Source organism: Danio rerio, chromosome 2 (assembly GCF_052040795.2).
Source record: "Danio rerio strain M-AB ecotype USA chromosome 2, GRCz13ab, whole genome shotgun sequence".
NCBI classification, from domain to species: domain Eukaryota; kingdom Metazoa; phylum Chordata; class Actinopteri; order Cypriniformes; family Danionidae; genus Danio; species Danio rerio.
The window spans coordinates 29,783,230-29,799,199 of record NC_141022.1 but is presented as its reverse complement, the minus strand read 5'-3'; the positions used below and the strand labels follow the sequence as shown (position 1 = coordinate 29,799,199).

The window sequence follows — 15,970 nt, the reverse complement described above, 5'->3', positions numbered from 1 at the left end:
AAATGATGACTTCGAAGTGCTGTATTCAAATCTGCGTTTGATCGAGAGAGATTCAGTTTTTACACTTTTTTAGTTAGTTACAAACAAATAAATTATACAGAAGTATTGGCAGAACAGTTCATAGCTCAGATATTAACACTGATGTTTATGGACAAGATTAAAATCACAGTTTAATGGAACTTGATGCTGGTAAATGTTGTAGTAAATACATTGTAATTGTAAGTCAAACAACCATCCTGAATAGGTTTTCAAAAATTATCCACCGGCGACACAGTGGCGCAGAAGGTAGTGCTGTCGCCTCACAGCAAGAAGGTCGCTGGTTCAAGGCTTGGCTGGGTCAGTTGGTGTTTCTATGTGGAGTTTGCATGTTCTCCCTGCGTTGGTGTGGGTTTCCTCTGGTTTCCCCCACAGTTCAAAGATATGTGGGGTACAGTTGAATTGGGTAGACTAAATTGTTTATAGTGTATGCATGTATAGGTATGACTGTGTATGGGTTTCCCAGTGATGGGTTGAAGCTGGAAGGGCATCCGCTGCATAAAACATGTGCTGGATAAGTTGGCGGCTGATTCCGCTGTGGGGACCCCAGATTAATAAAGGGACTAAGCTGAAAAGAAAATGAATGAATGATCCACCTATAAAGAAACATTTTATGTGTGATTGTTGAATCATTAATTTTAAATAAATATGATATGTTGTACAAGATGTTAGGTTTCTTTATTTAGCATTATCAGCAACAGATCATTTTTCGTATTGAATGTTTTCTTTTTTCAGCTGGTTCTTTCTTGATTTTTATTTTAATTAAAAGTACAGGTTCTAAGTTATTTTGGAAGGCATCATGGTGGCACAGTGGGTAGCACGATCGCGATACAGTAAGAAGGTCACTGGTTCGAGCCTCAGCTGGCATTTCTGTCTGGTGTTTACATGTCCTCCCTGTGTTCACATGGCTTTCCTCTAGGTGCTCCGCTTTCCTCCACAGTCCAAGAACATGTGGTGTAGGTGAACTGGGCTGGCTAAATTGTCTGTGGTGAATGGGTGTGTATGGATGTTTTCCAGTGATGGGTTGCAGCTAGAAGGGCATCCGCTGCGTAAAACATTTGCTGGATAAGTTGGCAGTTCATTCCGCTATGGTGACCCCATATTAATAAAGGGACTATGCCGAAAAAAAAGATGTTTTTCAGTAATATTTTTGTATAAATGGAAAGCAAATTACATTTGTCCCCTTCCTTTTTTGTTGATCCCAGAAATGGTCTGATCAGTAACTTAAAAACTGCAGTGTTATCTGACCAGTGACATATATGATTCGTTAGACCACTACATCCAAGCATAGACGGCTTGGCTAAAACTTGGCTAGGCTATATTCTTGGGCTATTTTTCGACAAAGAGCTCAAATTCAGCCTCATTTTGGCCAAGACATCTTTGTTTATAAGTCTATTGGACGTATCTTAAGATATATACGTATCTTATTGGGTATATATTTTGCTACTTTTTAATTTTAATTTAGATTTTTTTTATTATGCAACACTTCAAAAAAACTTTGTGTGGCACTAATATTTAGCAATTCCCTAAAGAAGTGCCATGTAGCATACTGCATACTAAAAAATGTAAAAAAAAAAATAAATAAATAAATAAGAAGGATCTTTCTGTTTCTTCTTAAAAAATCTTCCCATTTATACAGATCTACACACTGTGAATAGTGCAGTGATTTCATTCTTTTGACCTCAAGTGTGACAGCAAATAAAGTTCAGAGAAATTGTGCAGGATCAAACTAAGACTCTTATGCAATGCCTTATAAAGAAAAACAAATCTTTCCGGATGCTCTTCTTAAAAAAAAAAGCCCTCCCCAAAGAACGGCTCTGAGCTACGACTGCGATCTCAAACCTGCAAAAATGCTGACCATGTAAGGTGCCTCCTGTGAATCGAACAGAAGGAATTCTGACACAGGAAAAAAAAAAAAAAAAAGAATGGCATCAATCATAAAAGACAGGAACCACAAAGAAAACCCTGCACAATGTGGGAGCCTGAATCTGAAGATGAATCGCTGTGTGTGTGTTTGCGCAAGCCTGTAAGCGTACACTTGCCAAGGAGTTATCTGACGTCTCTGAAGAGAACCTTTGGCCTCGTTCAGCAAGTTTAGATTTGACTTGAGAATGACTGCCTCTCTTCTCAGCTTGGAGTCTGCAGCAGTCCCTATTCTTTCAGGGATGAATGAAAACCGAGACAACAGACAGAAAGCCTGGAGAGCAGACACTTGTTGCTGTGAAGCGAGCTGGATGGCGTGTGCATAATTCCTTATGAAAGAGAAATAATTTGAACCATGCGTCATGCAAAACCGATCCACTGTGGTGTCAACAGCTCTTGAAGATGTTAGAACTGACATGTTGCCCTTTTACCATGACCCCGTTTATTATTGTAGTAGTAGCCTGAAGGGCCTGACGCACTAGGTCTTGTGTCGAAAATAGCATACCACAAAAACTAGAGACAACAGGCAACTAACAACTGCGTAAGAGGCAATACTTGCATCATATATTAGTTAGTAATAATCACTTTAAATATTAATCAGCATTTAAAAAAGGAAATCAAGAAAAAGGACGGTATATATATAAAAACTGCAAACAAAAAAAGGCTGCTTAGTATTATGTATATGAATAATGCTGATGGAATCTTTATTCCAGATGGCTCATGTCATTATCAATATATTCACGTAGAGAAAGACTCAGATAAGATGACAAAAAATTAGAAGAGCCTTCTGTCTATTCTGCCTTGAAGGTGTCTAGGGGTGCAGCGGATAACAAGATTCGCAGTTCAGATCTTATTACAGTTTTTGAATTGTGAATTAGATTCTTTTTTGGATTACTGCAAAAAAAAAAAAAAAAAAGGATGCATATAAAAAGAAAAAAACAAGTTAGCAAGACCTGTAATAGTTCATTAAAGTTAACTAAAATAAAAGTGTTCATACATTGTAAAAATGCTTGGTTCCACAGAATCAATTTGTGTTGGAACAACATGAAGGAATTAAGTTATTTATTGGCAATTAAGCTTATTATTTTTTACAAATTTAAGTGGATTGAATATAAAATAATTAGGTTTTAACAAAAAAAATGCAAGAATTCAGTTGTTTTAGTTTTAGGCATGGTCCGGTATTAGATTCTGATAGTATAATAAGCTTGGAAAAACACATTATGATTTACCGATATTGTCATTACTGCTCTAAAATAAATTATTTTTAAATGTCTAGGTAAAAAACAAAAACTTTTTTCCTCTTTAAACCCAATATATTAAAATATTTTGGAACAGTAAACATGTCTGCAAAATTGTTGCAAACAATGTATATGTGTTGAATTTAAACAAACAAATTAAATTTAGTAATGTTCAACTTAATTTTGTCTAAACTCAGTCCAAATAAATTGTTTGCAGCCTTTTCGCTTAAAAAACTTTTTTTACATCCAAGGAACCATCTTTGAATCATTTTTCAGGCTAAATAACTCAAACGAATTACTGACTTCTGGTGTTTTCATTAGTTTCAAAAACACTGATTTCTTAACAATTTTCTGAAGAAAAAACACATATAAAAAAATCTTACACATACCTTAGGAATGGTAAAGCAGAAGATTTTGGCAGTTTTAAAAACCTGACTGTTCCAAACCGTGGTATACCTTGAAACGATTATCACCCAATGTCTATTCAGCTCAATTAAAATATATAGTTTAAACAAACAGCAAATTGGGGAATTCTAAGGTTCTATCTGCGTTCTGAATGATTTTGAGATATTAAGCTTCAAAGTTTTTGCATTCCATGGCAAACAGTATGTGTGTAACATTTGTTATTTAAATAAAAAGTATTAAAATGTAAACAACTTATAAAAAACATCCAATAATGTGAATAAGTTGTCAATTAATAGGAATATGGCAATAACTCAATTTTGACAAAAATGTCAAAAAGAACCTTATAAATCTAAGGTGATGAAATATCATTTTTTGAGTGTATATTTAAAATAAATCTAATGTTTTGAAGTTTAAATAAATATACAGATTAATCATTATTAAATTGACAAAATGTACTTAGAGTTTAATGATTTTTTATTGTTTTTTGTTTCATTAAAAGCTGTTGTCACTTTAAGAACTAATGCGTAGATCACAACATACTGATAACTGTGTACTGCATGTAAGTACCAACAATACTTATTCAAATGATATATGGAAACAATTTTGTCAAAGCTTTGGGTGTTATGCAGCGAGTAGAGACCAATTATCAATTACTTCACCCCTACTTTCACTTATTTCCCTTAAAATTTCATGCATTTACTCTTACAGCAAAGAGCCAATCAGATTTCTCTCTAGAGGTCTGCGCGGGACTGATTTTTTAGTCCTGCTCCCGCCAGGTATTTTTTCGCACCCAACCACTCCAGCTGTATATTCAGTCTTTGTTCACCCGCTGCCCACCTTGAATAATTTTCTACCTGACGCGAATTTTCACGTTTAAATTGGGAACTACTAAAAGAGAGAAATAACAGATAAAACTGTGGGTTGTGCAAGAATTGTAGGCTAAATATCAGATTTTTTGCCTCTTTGTAATGAGACATGAATGCCGCCCTGAGGTTACAGTCTTTTGAAGTTGGTCGCACACAGGATGCGGTGCGCAAATGACAGCTGGAAGTAACATTCACCAGACGAGAACATCCCATACATCAGACTGTAGCTATCCTAACAGTAAACTGACCCTTTTCTAATGCAAGCTGAACATCCTTCAAGGACAGCGCAGCTTCATTTTGCTCTGCCATGGTAAAGCCCGCTCTGAGGACCGTTATGCAGATGATGCGTGCACAGACTGTGTGAATAAAATGCACATGCAGAGAGCACTGGTCTATGTGTTCAGCTGGCTGTACCAGTGCTCAATAAGAATGAGGAAATCACAGATAGGCTGTTCCGAAATAATGTCGGGACTCAGGAGTGCTATATTGTTAGACCGCCCGCTCCTGTTCAAATTACACTAGAGTTACCGACCTCTACCATGTTTTATTTGGAAATTTATTCCTGCACTGCAAAAAATCTGGTCAGATCCCGTGGCTGCAGAGCACATCTCTAGTTCTCTCTCTTTCTCGCTCTGCGAAAGCCAGTGCAGATGGATGTGATTTAACATGCTCAACTAGCTAAAAAGCTCCTGAAGGGTCTGACTAGTGTTGACAATGCAGAACACACCTGAAAAAACTAAGCTGAGTGATGCTTAACAATGGCCCAGCCGACCGTCAGTTTGGTGTTTCAAGGCTTGAAGCCTTTGGGCTGCGTGCTGTCTGAGCTTCAGCAGCAATGTGTAATTACTGGCTCTATTCCCTCTAGACATTTTTCAACATGTCCATCTCCCATGAAAGCTTTATTTGTTTCCTGCATGTTGTGCTCCTACTCAACACCACTTGATTTTATTGAGTTCAAAGAATATTAATGTGTCTGTGAGTGTCAGAACGAAATCTTGTGTTTTTGTGAAGTGTTTTTCATTCAAATCTGCTTTGAAAGGCAATTTGATCATTTCATTAGATTTTCCAGTCACTTTCTGTTCCCCCTATTACCTTTTCATTGTACTTTCCACCACTGCTTTATTCAAACACTTCTTGTGCATTGACTCTCTCTTGGGTTTAAACACTTACTTGAGTGTAGAGACTCCATCCGGAGTGGTGGGCTTGTTGAAGCGCCTCATGTACTCGTGCATCTCGGGGAAGCTCTTTTTCACATAGTCCTCAGCACTGCTCTCACGCACTGTGCCGAAGCGAAACCCCAGGGATGGGTGATGGAGCTTGAAAGGAGCATTGAAAAATCTTACCATGGTACCGCCATCAGTTTTTGACATCAATGTACAGTGCACTATGTTTACAAGAATATACTATTTCGGGTCAAGTAAATACAGCTGCGGTGAGCCCAAGAGATTTCTTTTACTCCAAGCTTAAAACAGTAGCATCTTTATAAACAATATATGTAAAGCATTTTATTTAAAGGATACTTATTTAGATATAAAGTACAACATTAAGAAACACTATTTTTGAGGAAATAGGCTCATTTTACAAGTCACTCAGAGTTAAACAGTTGAGTTTCACCATTTTTGAATCCATTCAGCCAATCACTGGGTCTGGACACTTTTAGCTTATAGTAAAAAGACTACAAGCAGTACTACACAGTGCCTGAAAATAGTTCCCAGGTAGGTAACTAGGCAAGAGCACCATGTAATAGCATTGTGCCTGCTGCAGGCATGGTACTGCAGCAACGTTGCCATGAGAGTATAGATCCTAGCCAGTTCAACTTAGAAAATAGCAACTTTTCATTTTCCATTGGCCGTAGTGCAGAGACATTCTTTAAATCGGAAAATTTACATTTCTGAATGAGATGCTAATGTGCTAATCAGACTCAATTATTTGTGCTAAGCTAAGCTAACCTAATAGTGCTCCTGTCCTGTCAGACACTCAGATAAAATGAATGTACTGAATTATTGAACAGCTGAATGGATTAAACAATAGCAAAACTCAACTGTTTAACTCTAGGAAAGTAGCAAAAGGAGCATATTTAAAAAAAAAACCTGGAGTGTTCCTTTAAGTCAGAAACATTTGTGTAATTCAGAATGAAATCTAGTGTTCACCTTGACATCATGAATTCCTGACACTTCCTCAAAGGTCTTCTCCCCCACCATGACAGCTGCTAGGTTGGCTGTGTAACTTGACAGCACCAAGAGGCAAAATATGGCCCAAAGATTCATGAGGAAGCGGCCTGTCCAGCACTTTGGAGTCTTACTGGCGACAGTCCGGCCGAACAGGATGGCGTAGCAGAGGTTAAGAGCAGACGAGTATGAGAAGACCCTAATGCGATTGCGTCCATGTGGAGTCATGCCGAAGGGACTGTTCCACTCATATAGAGTGATGAAAAGCGCTGTAATATGCAGTGCCACAAAGATGCCCACCCACATGGACCAGTGAAGGGGCCACATGAAGGCACCAATGGGTGCAGCTGTGTCCTTGCTTCGCACCAGGATCCCCAAACTGGTGGAGAAAAAGGGGCTAGTGAAGTCTATCACTCGGCTTCGAGCTGAGTTGATGCTAAAGCTGGTGACAGCCATATCCGCCACACCACTGAGCAGGTCACCCACCAGCCCAGACCATCGACCCCCTTTCCATGCTCCGTACTTCCCATCGCCTACAATGTAAAGGTCGAACTCGAAGTGCATGTCCTCAGCTAACTTCTCCAACAGGTCAATGCAGTATCCGTAGCAGCATTTCCGCATGTCAGTTGGCAGGGAGCTGCTGTTGGTTTGCTCCAGCTCTCTGAACAGCTGGTTGAGGACTTCTGAGTTGTTGGTTTGAGGGTCAAGGCACAGCTGCCCTGCCGGACATTGGCCCTCCTCATCCACTTCTCTTGTGAACACAAACGGGTGCTCGACTAAGGTTACAACCCGCAATCTGCTCCCTGCCACTGGGAGTCCTGCTTGCCAGCGTCCGCCAAGTCTGATCCCTGGGCCATCCTCCCGCTGGTGCTGGGTCACTCCTGGCCACAGGCCCTGTTCCTCCAGTTCCAGTCGGCCCGACTGCCAGCTTGCCACGGTCACCCAACTTGGCTGGCCTAGAGGATCCCGCTGGAGACTCCAAATGTGAAAGCGTTGGGAGGTAAGGACTCTGGAGAAAGAGCGCTCTACTCGCACAGGGCCTGTCAGCCCAGTGAAGGAAGTGTTCGACAAGAACCTGTGAACAGCAGGGACATGAAAATTGTGAGGGGAATATATATATATATATGCTTCCAGCAATAGCAAAGACAGTGATGAGATGACAGAGCAAAAAATATGTTGCAGAATCTCTAGCCAACTGAAGCCTGCATATGAGCCAAATCAGACAACTAGTGAAAATAGAGAAAAGAATAAATGTACTACACAGTGGCAGGATTTAAGAAATAGAGCATTTTAGTTATTTTAAGCCTGGTTATACCAAGACATCAATTGATTTGATTCATTTGCAAGTTACGTGGTTGTAACTTAATTTATCACTTTACAGTTTCATATCAAATATAACAATAAAGAATTTTTTCTTTAAAAAAAAAAAAAACTAAATACAAGAATAACCTTTACCTTGCCAAAAACATGTATAATATTTAGCATCCATTTGTTTTGAGCAATACTTACGGTATATATATATATATATATATATATATATATATATCTTATATATATATCTTAATATTTGCATATATTATTTTATTATTATTATATTATTATTTTATTATATTATTTGATTTGTCCTGGATGTTTGTATATACAAATCAATGGGGGATTGATCATAAAAATAAACATTAAAATGTTATCTTATCAAGCTACATTATTGTAGGATATGGAGTAACAACAAGATACATCTACAGTATATGCACTGTATGCAAACAGTTTGCTACTGTTACAAAAATGAATCACATTGATTTACAGCCAGTGCAATTTCTTCTTCTCAATAAAATAAAAAAAAAAGTTATTTTTAGAGTTATTTTTCATAAAACAAAAAAATCATTTTATAAAAAATGGTGATGTTATTCCAGCCATTAAAGCAGGAATGGGCAAACCCGGTCCTGGAGGGCTGGTGTCCTGCAGAGTTTAGCTCTAGCCCTAATCAAACACACCTGCCTACAGATTTCTAGTGACCTTGAAGACACTGATTAGCATATTCAGGTGTGTTTGATTAGTGTTGAAGCAAACCTCTGCAGGACAACAGCCCTCCAGGGCCAAGTTTGGGCATTCCTTTACTAAAGCCTTGTGTTTTTAAAATAATAATCATCAATATTTATTTGCATTTTTTATGTTAAACAGACTGCTCTATTTTTGTAAAAGATGGCTTTCCTGACTGTTATTTCACATGTCAGCCTTTACAGGTTTAGAACACAGTGTAACTGTTGGTAAAATATTATTAGTGATACAAAATGGACATTTTAAATAAAAAAATCTTCAAATTGATTGCAAAATAAATGTCTGTGATTCATGTAAAACTGATTGTGATAATTGTGATCACAAGGCTAACCAAGTACTTAAATGTAGGCCTTATGAAAATGCCATTTGCTCAGTCAATCGTGTGCTTGAACAGGAACAGAATCCCAGCATGCGCTCACCAATCTACATCTCATTGGAAAGTCATGTTATGCTGAATGATGGCTAAAAATTGCCTATGATTTACAAAATGTTCTTATAAAAGTGAACAAAAGGTTTCAAGGTTTAAATCCATTATTCTCTGTTCCAAAAAAATGGAACACAAAATCCATGAAGCAACAATATAAGCATTTAAATGCAATGAGCTTGCTTAATTAAAAACATATAAATAGGTACTTTAACAGTCATATTTTAATAAATTAACATTTATTATTACTATTTTATATTTGGGTAAAATTCATTTATTCACTGCGTTTATTCTCTATTATTCTCCAAGCAAGCTATTAAAAACCTGGCTTCTTACGTACGGTAAAGCGGCTAAAAGAAGCAGATCATTTGCATTTAAAGAGACACACGTTTTCTTCTCAAAGTGATAGTTCAACCCAAAATGAAAATTGATTAATAAAGTATGCACCCTCAAGTTATTATAAATCTTTATGCGATCCTTTTTTTCTGATGAACACATTAAAAAATATATTGAAGAAAACTGAAAACATTGACATCCACAGTAGTAACAACAAATATTATACAGGTTTCCAGCTTTCTTCAAAATGTCTTCTTTTGTGTTTAACAGAAGAAAGAATCTCAAACAGGTTTGAAACAAAAGTGAAAGGAGAGTAAATTAAGTCAGATTTCTCATTTTTGGGTGCACTTTCCCTTTAAGATGATTTGAATGTAAGTGAATTTGGGAAAATCTAAATGAGCTGTTGCATGCACATGGCTTTTCATTTGCATAAACACGGCCAAATCATCTCTATAAGGCTTTCTGCATAACACTATAAGCCTTTTATCACTCTCATCAAATATATGTCTCTCAAATATATTTATGACTGAAGTCAGTTTATTTTAAGCAGGTTTGATTGTCTTTAGCTGAAAAATATAATTATTCTGCAAAATATATTTGTAACACAAAAAAATACTGACTTACACTGACTTACACAGAACTGTTAAATGTATTTAGAGTATTAAACGTAAATACATTCTAAGAAGCTAAATTACTTAAAAATCAAAAGGTAATCCTTTACCTTCTCAATGTAAAAAGTAATTTAATTACAGTAATTAGATATGTTTTACTTATTACACCCAACACTGAAGTGTCCGCATGCTAAGTGGATGAGACTCATAGTTTTTATTCAACAAAAACAAACCAACAAACAAACAAATAAAAACAGCCATCAAATATGCATCTACAGCATGGTATAATAAATGACTGTGGCTTCCACGTAATCAAATTGTTTTGGGACAACATGAAGGAATTAAGTTAACTCATTTGCTTTTGCACATTTTAGTGGATTGAACAAAATACAATTAAGTTGTCCCTCCCAAATAAACTCAAGAATTGTGTTGTTTGAGCTAATTTTCAATAAGCAACAAAGCAAATGTTATTTTTGTGTGTGTTTATGATCTGAAAATTCCTAGATTCTAGGGGAACTTGAGACTTATATTGTAATAACAGCATAATATGTCACTTTTTTTAAACAACAAAAGACAAAATATGAAGATCACAGTTAGACCTACTATACTGTATATAAGGTTACTTTGTATTTTTATGTTTTATTATTTGTAAATGTAACAATGCAAAACAGCCTTACATTAGTACAGATGAATGCTCTTAATGTTTCAGCAATATATATATGTGTGTGTGTGTGTGTGTGTGTGTGTATGTGCATGAAAAAAGGATTTGAACCCAGGTCTCCTCGCATACTAAATGAAAATTACATGTCTAGGCAATCATGCCTCCCTGCTGCAAAAAAAAAGAAGTGCCACAACTGTCACAAAGTGCCCTTTGAAAAAATAAAATAAAATGAGGAGCGAATGTGTCTGCAAAGATTTAAAATAATTATTTCTTAATCAAGGGCACATGATTGGCACAATGATTTTCCTTTTAAAACCATCAATTGGAAATCTTAAATAATATATTTTTTTTCGCAGCAGGTGAAAAGAACAAGAACAGAAGGAAATATAAATCACTCTTGAGGCACACATAAGTTCAAGGCTTTCTTCAAAGGTATAAGGACAGAAGGGCAGGATTATGACCTGAGCAGCCCGAATCACACTAAATCTTTGAACCAATATATGACCTCTGACAGACCATGTATTTAACCGCCGAGCTGCCACCATATTACTGCTGTTAGCGCGCATCCATTGGAGAGTACTAAACAAACAAATAAATAAATAGAGCACGGTTTATATGAAGGTAAGTAATCCTCCGTGCAGCTTCAGAGATTATGGTCTTCAGCACAACTGCGTCATTATGATTCCTTACACAGACTTAGCTACACTGCTTTTATGGTAGAATATATGCCATGAATTAGCTCTGTGATCAATTTTCCTCTATAAATCAGACGGGGAGAAATAGTAGTCAAAGGGCTGCCGGGCGATGTCTGGGTCAGATGAAAAATCCCTGGTGAAAGAGGCTTGTGATGTGTGGCTAAATGAGACCATAAATGATATGCACTCTGTGTGACCATAACCGCACACTTCCATTAAAACGGAGCAGAACAGAGAAAATAAAAGGGGAAAAAAGCTGATTGCCTGGGCCATTAATTTCTCCTGATAGCCCTGAGTTTGACCCGTTGAGAACACTTGATCTAGTGTGAAAGCAGAAGTTCAAAGACATGGGGATGATGTGTTAGCGATCGCAAGAGATGATTTCCGTATACTGAGATTTCAATTGCTGTGTCTATTATGAAAGTTTCTGAAAGCTTTAGCACCTCGCAGAACCAATAATCCCAGTGTGTTGTGCTGTTTTAGGATTCTCGGAGGGAATGTGTTTGGATCTAGTGCCTGTGCTTCTGCGCTACACACTCATTTTTCAGAGCAAATACATTTCTTAGTGTGAGGGTGGTTGGGGGGGGGGGGATTCGCACACTGTGAGGTGAATATTAAAGATTACATCACTGCGTTCAATCCAGTTGAAAATCTCAGGGGTCCACTATCTCACTTTTTTTCATTTAAAAAAAAAAAGTTTAGTTATCTGAGCAAGACTCATATAACAGCGGCACTTTAATCTTACATCTGAAGGTGCTCTTGCTTTTTTTTTTAACCACACATATATAAAAAAATCTCATTTGTGGACTTCCTCCGCCCTTCGGTGATAAGAGTTCTCCTGTATACTGTGAACAGGGACTTGATCACACTCCAAGCAAAACTCTACAGTTTGTTTTCCAGTTATAAATACCCTACTTATCTATAATAAGTCAATCTTTTATACCTTTTGATCTTTGAAACTTTGCAGACATTTTACGTTCACTCACAGCAATATATTACACACTTCTGTAATTCAAAGATGAATTTTCAGCATCAAACGATCCTGCAGAAATCATATTAATGTGCTGCACTGGTATGATCAATTATTACTGCCGTTCAATCATTAATAAGGGTTTTTATTATGATCAATGATTTTTAAAAATTCTGTTCTGCTTTATATTTATATATTATTATGAATATTATTATTAATTCATTAATTTTCCTTCGGCTTAGTCTGTTTATTCATCAGGGGTCGCTTATCCAGCATATGTTTTATGCAGCGGGAGCTTTTCCAGCTGCAACCCAATACTGGGAATTATTACTATTATTATTATTAATTTATTCATTTTCTTTTCAGCTTAGTCTCTTTGTTAATCAGGGGTCGCCAAAGCAGAATGAACCGCAACTTAAGTATATTTTTACGCAGTGGATGCCCTTTCAGTTGCAACCTGGTACTGGGAAATATTATTAGCATTTTTATTATTAACATTAATATTATTTTATGTTATTTTTTTCGGCTTAGTCCCTTTATTAATCAGCGGTCGCCACAGTGGATAGATCTACCAACTTATCCAGCACATGTTTTACACAACAGATGCCCTTCCAGCTGCAACCCAGTACTGGGAATTATTATTATTATTATTAATCATTTTTGTTTCGGCTTAGTTTCTTTATTAATCATGGGTCACCACAGCAGAATGAACAACCAACTTAACCAGTATATTTTTACGCATTGGATGCCCTTCCAGTTGCAACACAGTACTGGGAAATATTATTATCATTATTCATTTTCTTTTCAGCTTAGTCCCTTCATTAATCAGCAGTCGCCACAGCGGAAAGATCTGACAAATTATCCAGAATAAGCTTTACACAGCAGATGCTCTTCCAGCTGCAACCCAGTACTGGGAATTATAATAATAATAATAATAATAATAATAATAATAATTATTATTATTATTATTATTATTATTCATTTCCTTTTTAGCTTAGTCTCATTAATAATCAGTGTTCGCCACAGCGGAAATTTCTGACTTATCTGGTATACGTTTTTCACAGCAGATGCCCTTCCAGCTGCAACCCATCACTGGGAAATATTATTATTATTTATTCATTTTCTTTTTCGGCTTAGTCCCTTTATTAATCTGTGGTCACCACAACGGAATGAAAAGCTAACTTAACCAGCATATGTTTTACGCAGCGGATGCCCTTCCAGCTGCAACTCAGTACTGGGAAACATTATTATTATTATTATTATTATTATTATTATTATTATTATTATTAAAAATGTGTTTTTAGGATACTATGATGAAAAACTAACATTTATTATTTTAAATAAAGTCTTTTGTAACATTAGAGATGCGTTTACTTAACTTTAATTAAGGAAATGTGTCAACTTTTTCTTGTAAAAACTCATTTAAAAATAAAAATACTATACTTAAAGCAGGGTTTCTGCAGGAGTCACCAAGTTAACTTTAAGACTTAAAGACATTTTTAAGACCATTATGAATTAAATATTTGTCTCATAAAGGGCTAAACACAAATGGTTCAGATGGAATGGATTTTTCTTTGCCCTATTAAAAGAATTATTATAATTGAATTCATTTAATAATAAAATTAAATAAATTATCAAAAGTTAAAATATTTGAGATTTTTCTTTGCTAAAATATTTTTATTATTGTGTAAGAACAAACATCCTCTAGTTGTATCCATTCATTTTTTTTCCAACATAAACCTTCTAAAAAAATGAACAAATGTTTTAAAAGTTAGAAAAACTATAATAAACTAAATCTAGACACAATGATCTGTCCCGGGCTGTGTCCTTAGCAGTCAATAAATGGAGCACTTTAAGGAAAATAATTAAAACATTATAATAAATAGGTAAAAAATACCCTTTTAAATAAAAAGTTTAAAGTTTAATTGAGATGGATTGTTGGTGATTGTATGGGTTTTGGCCAGATTGGGTAGCAATGCATGAACAAAGAAAAATTAAGACCTGTTTAAAAAAGATTTAAGACCTACAACACAATATTTCAGTAAATTTAAGACTTTAAGGCCTAAAATTAGGATTTTCAGATTTAAGACATTTTAAGACTTTTTATGATCCTGCGGAAACCCTGCTAAAAGGATAATTTACCCTTTACTTGTTACAAACTTTTACGAGTTTTTTCTTGTTAGAGACACAAGAAAAAAATGTAACCATCTCAGTGGTCATTTCTTCAAAAAATATTCTTTTGTGTTCAAAAAAAATATCTCATCAAGTTTTAAAACCACTTGAGGAAGAGTAAATAATGAGTAATTTTTCATTTTTGTGTGAACTATCCCTTTAAGAAAATATCAATTTTGGTCTGTCAAGATCTATAGACAACAGTCTCTGTAGCTGCGATACTAATAGACATGACTCCCAGAGCCTTCTCCACTAACACAATGATAACAACGCATCAAGCTGAAAGTCAGTGGACAGGAGGCTGTGCAAGCTTCTGACGTTAAACTGGACACCTGCACTGAAGATGACCTGAATGCAGAAAGGTTTTTGTCCTGTTTATAAAGGCCAGCGAGTCATGAGAGGACACAGCAGTGTCAGAAAGTGGCTTCCATAATGCTGAGAATGCATCATTGTGCAACTGCTAACTTGACAGTTTATGTTAATGCACACCAGGATGTGGTTTTGATTAAGGAGGTATAAATGTATTGAAAATGCCCCCCAAGTCAGTTAATTGCATTTTAAAGTCTCCGGTGGCTCCATCAGGAAAATAACTTTAAGGCTTGAGACCATACTGCGGTCGAGACAGAATATTCCAGTAACTTAATACTGGCGGCTGGAATACTAATTCAGCCAATTTCCTTGGAGAGTATTTACTACCTGATAATTCCCTTAATGTAAAACATGCTTAATATGTCTACGCACACTAATGACTAAAGGTGAATTAAGGGCTTGAAATGACTGCACTGCGTGATCAGATAACAAATGAATTCCTGATTACGTATATCTTAATTAAAATCTGATTTTAAAATACTGACAAGATAGACACCAGTGTTGGGGGAGTTACTTTGCAGCTCCAGTTGAATGAGTTACAGTAATCATATTTTTTCTACACATAGCATAGCAACAGCTCTATTTAGAAACACATTATCCTGAAGAACCCTTTTAATTATGCAGAAATGGTTCTCGGTGAAAGTTTAGAGTTCTTATTTCCTGCCTTTTTGTTTTTAAATCTGTAACTGTCAAAGCACTTCACTACTGATTTTCTGGAGCTCGGCATAGCGTTTTGTTATACGTAGTTCTGTAAACTGAACACAAGTAGATACAAGAAACAAAATAGATACAAAACAGAAAATAGATGTTGGATGGAGTGCTAGATATATACTTTACTTTAAAAATTGCACACACACACACACACACAAGCACACACGCGCACACGCACACACACACACACACACACACACACACACACACACACACACACACACACACACACACACACACGCACACGCACACACACACACACAAAGCGCTTAACAATATTACTTTCACAAATTAAAAAAGCAAAAAAAATGCGAGACTTATAACAGCAGG

The 15,970-nt window shown here is 36.1% G+C and overlaps 1 protein-coding gene across 3 annotated transcripts in view; it reads right to left on the bottom strand.

The window, feature by feature from the left end:
* The window catches only part of grin3ba (glutamate receptor, ionotropic, N-methyl-D-aspartate 3Ba), a 125,843-nt gene that overhangs the window by 32,591 nt on the left and 77,282 nt on the right, over positions 1-15,970 (bottom strand). For all 3 annotated transcript variants that reach the window (XM_087240894.1, XM_087240893.1, XM_087240892.1), the window contains 2 exons: positions 6,619-7,711; positions 5,639-5,784 (listed from right to left, as the gene is read on the bottom strand). In XM_087240894.1, coding sequence (XP_087097020.1) covers positions 5,639-5,784; positions 6,619-7,711 — 1,239 coding nt within the window. The remainder of the gene's footprint in view (positions 1-5,638; positions 5,785-6,618; positions 7,712-15,970) is intronic.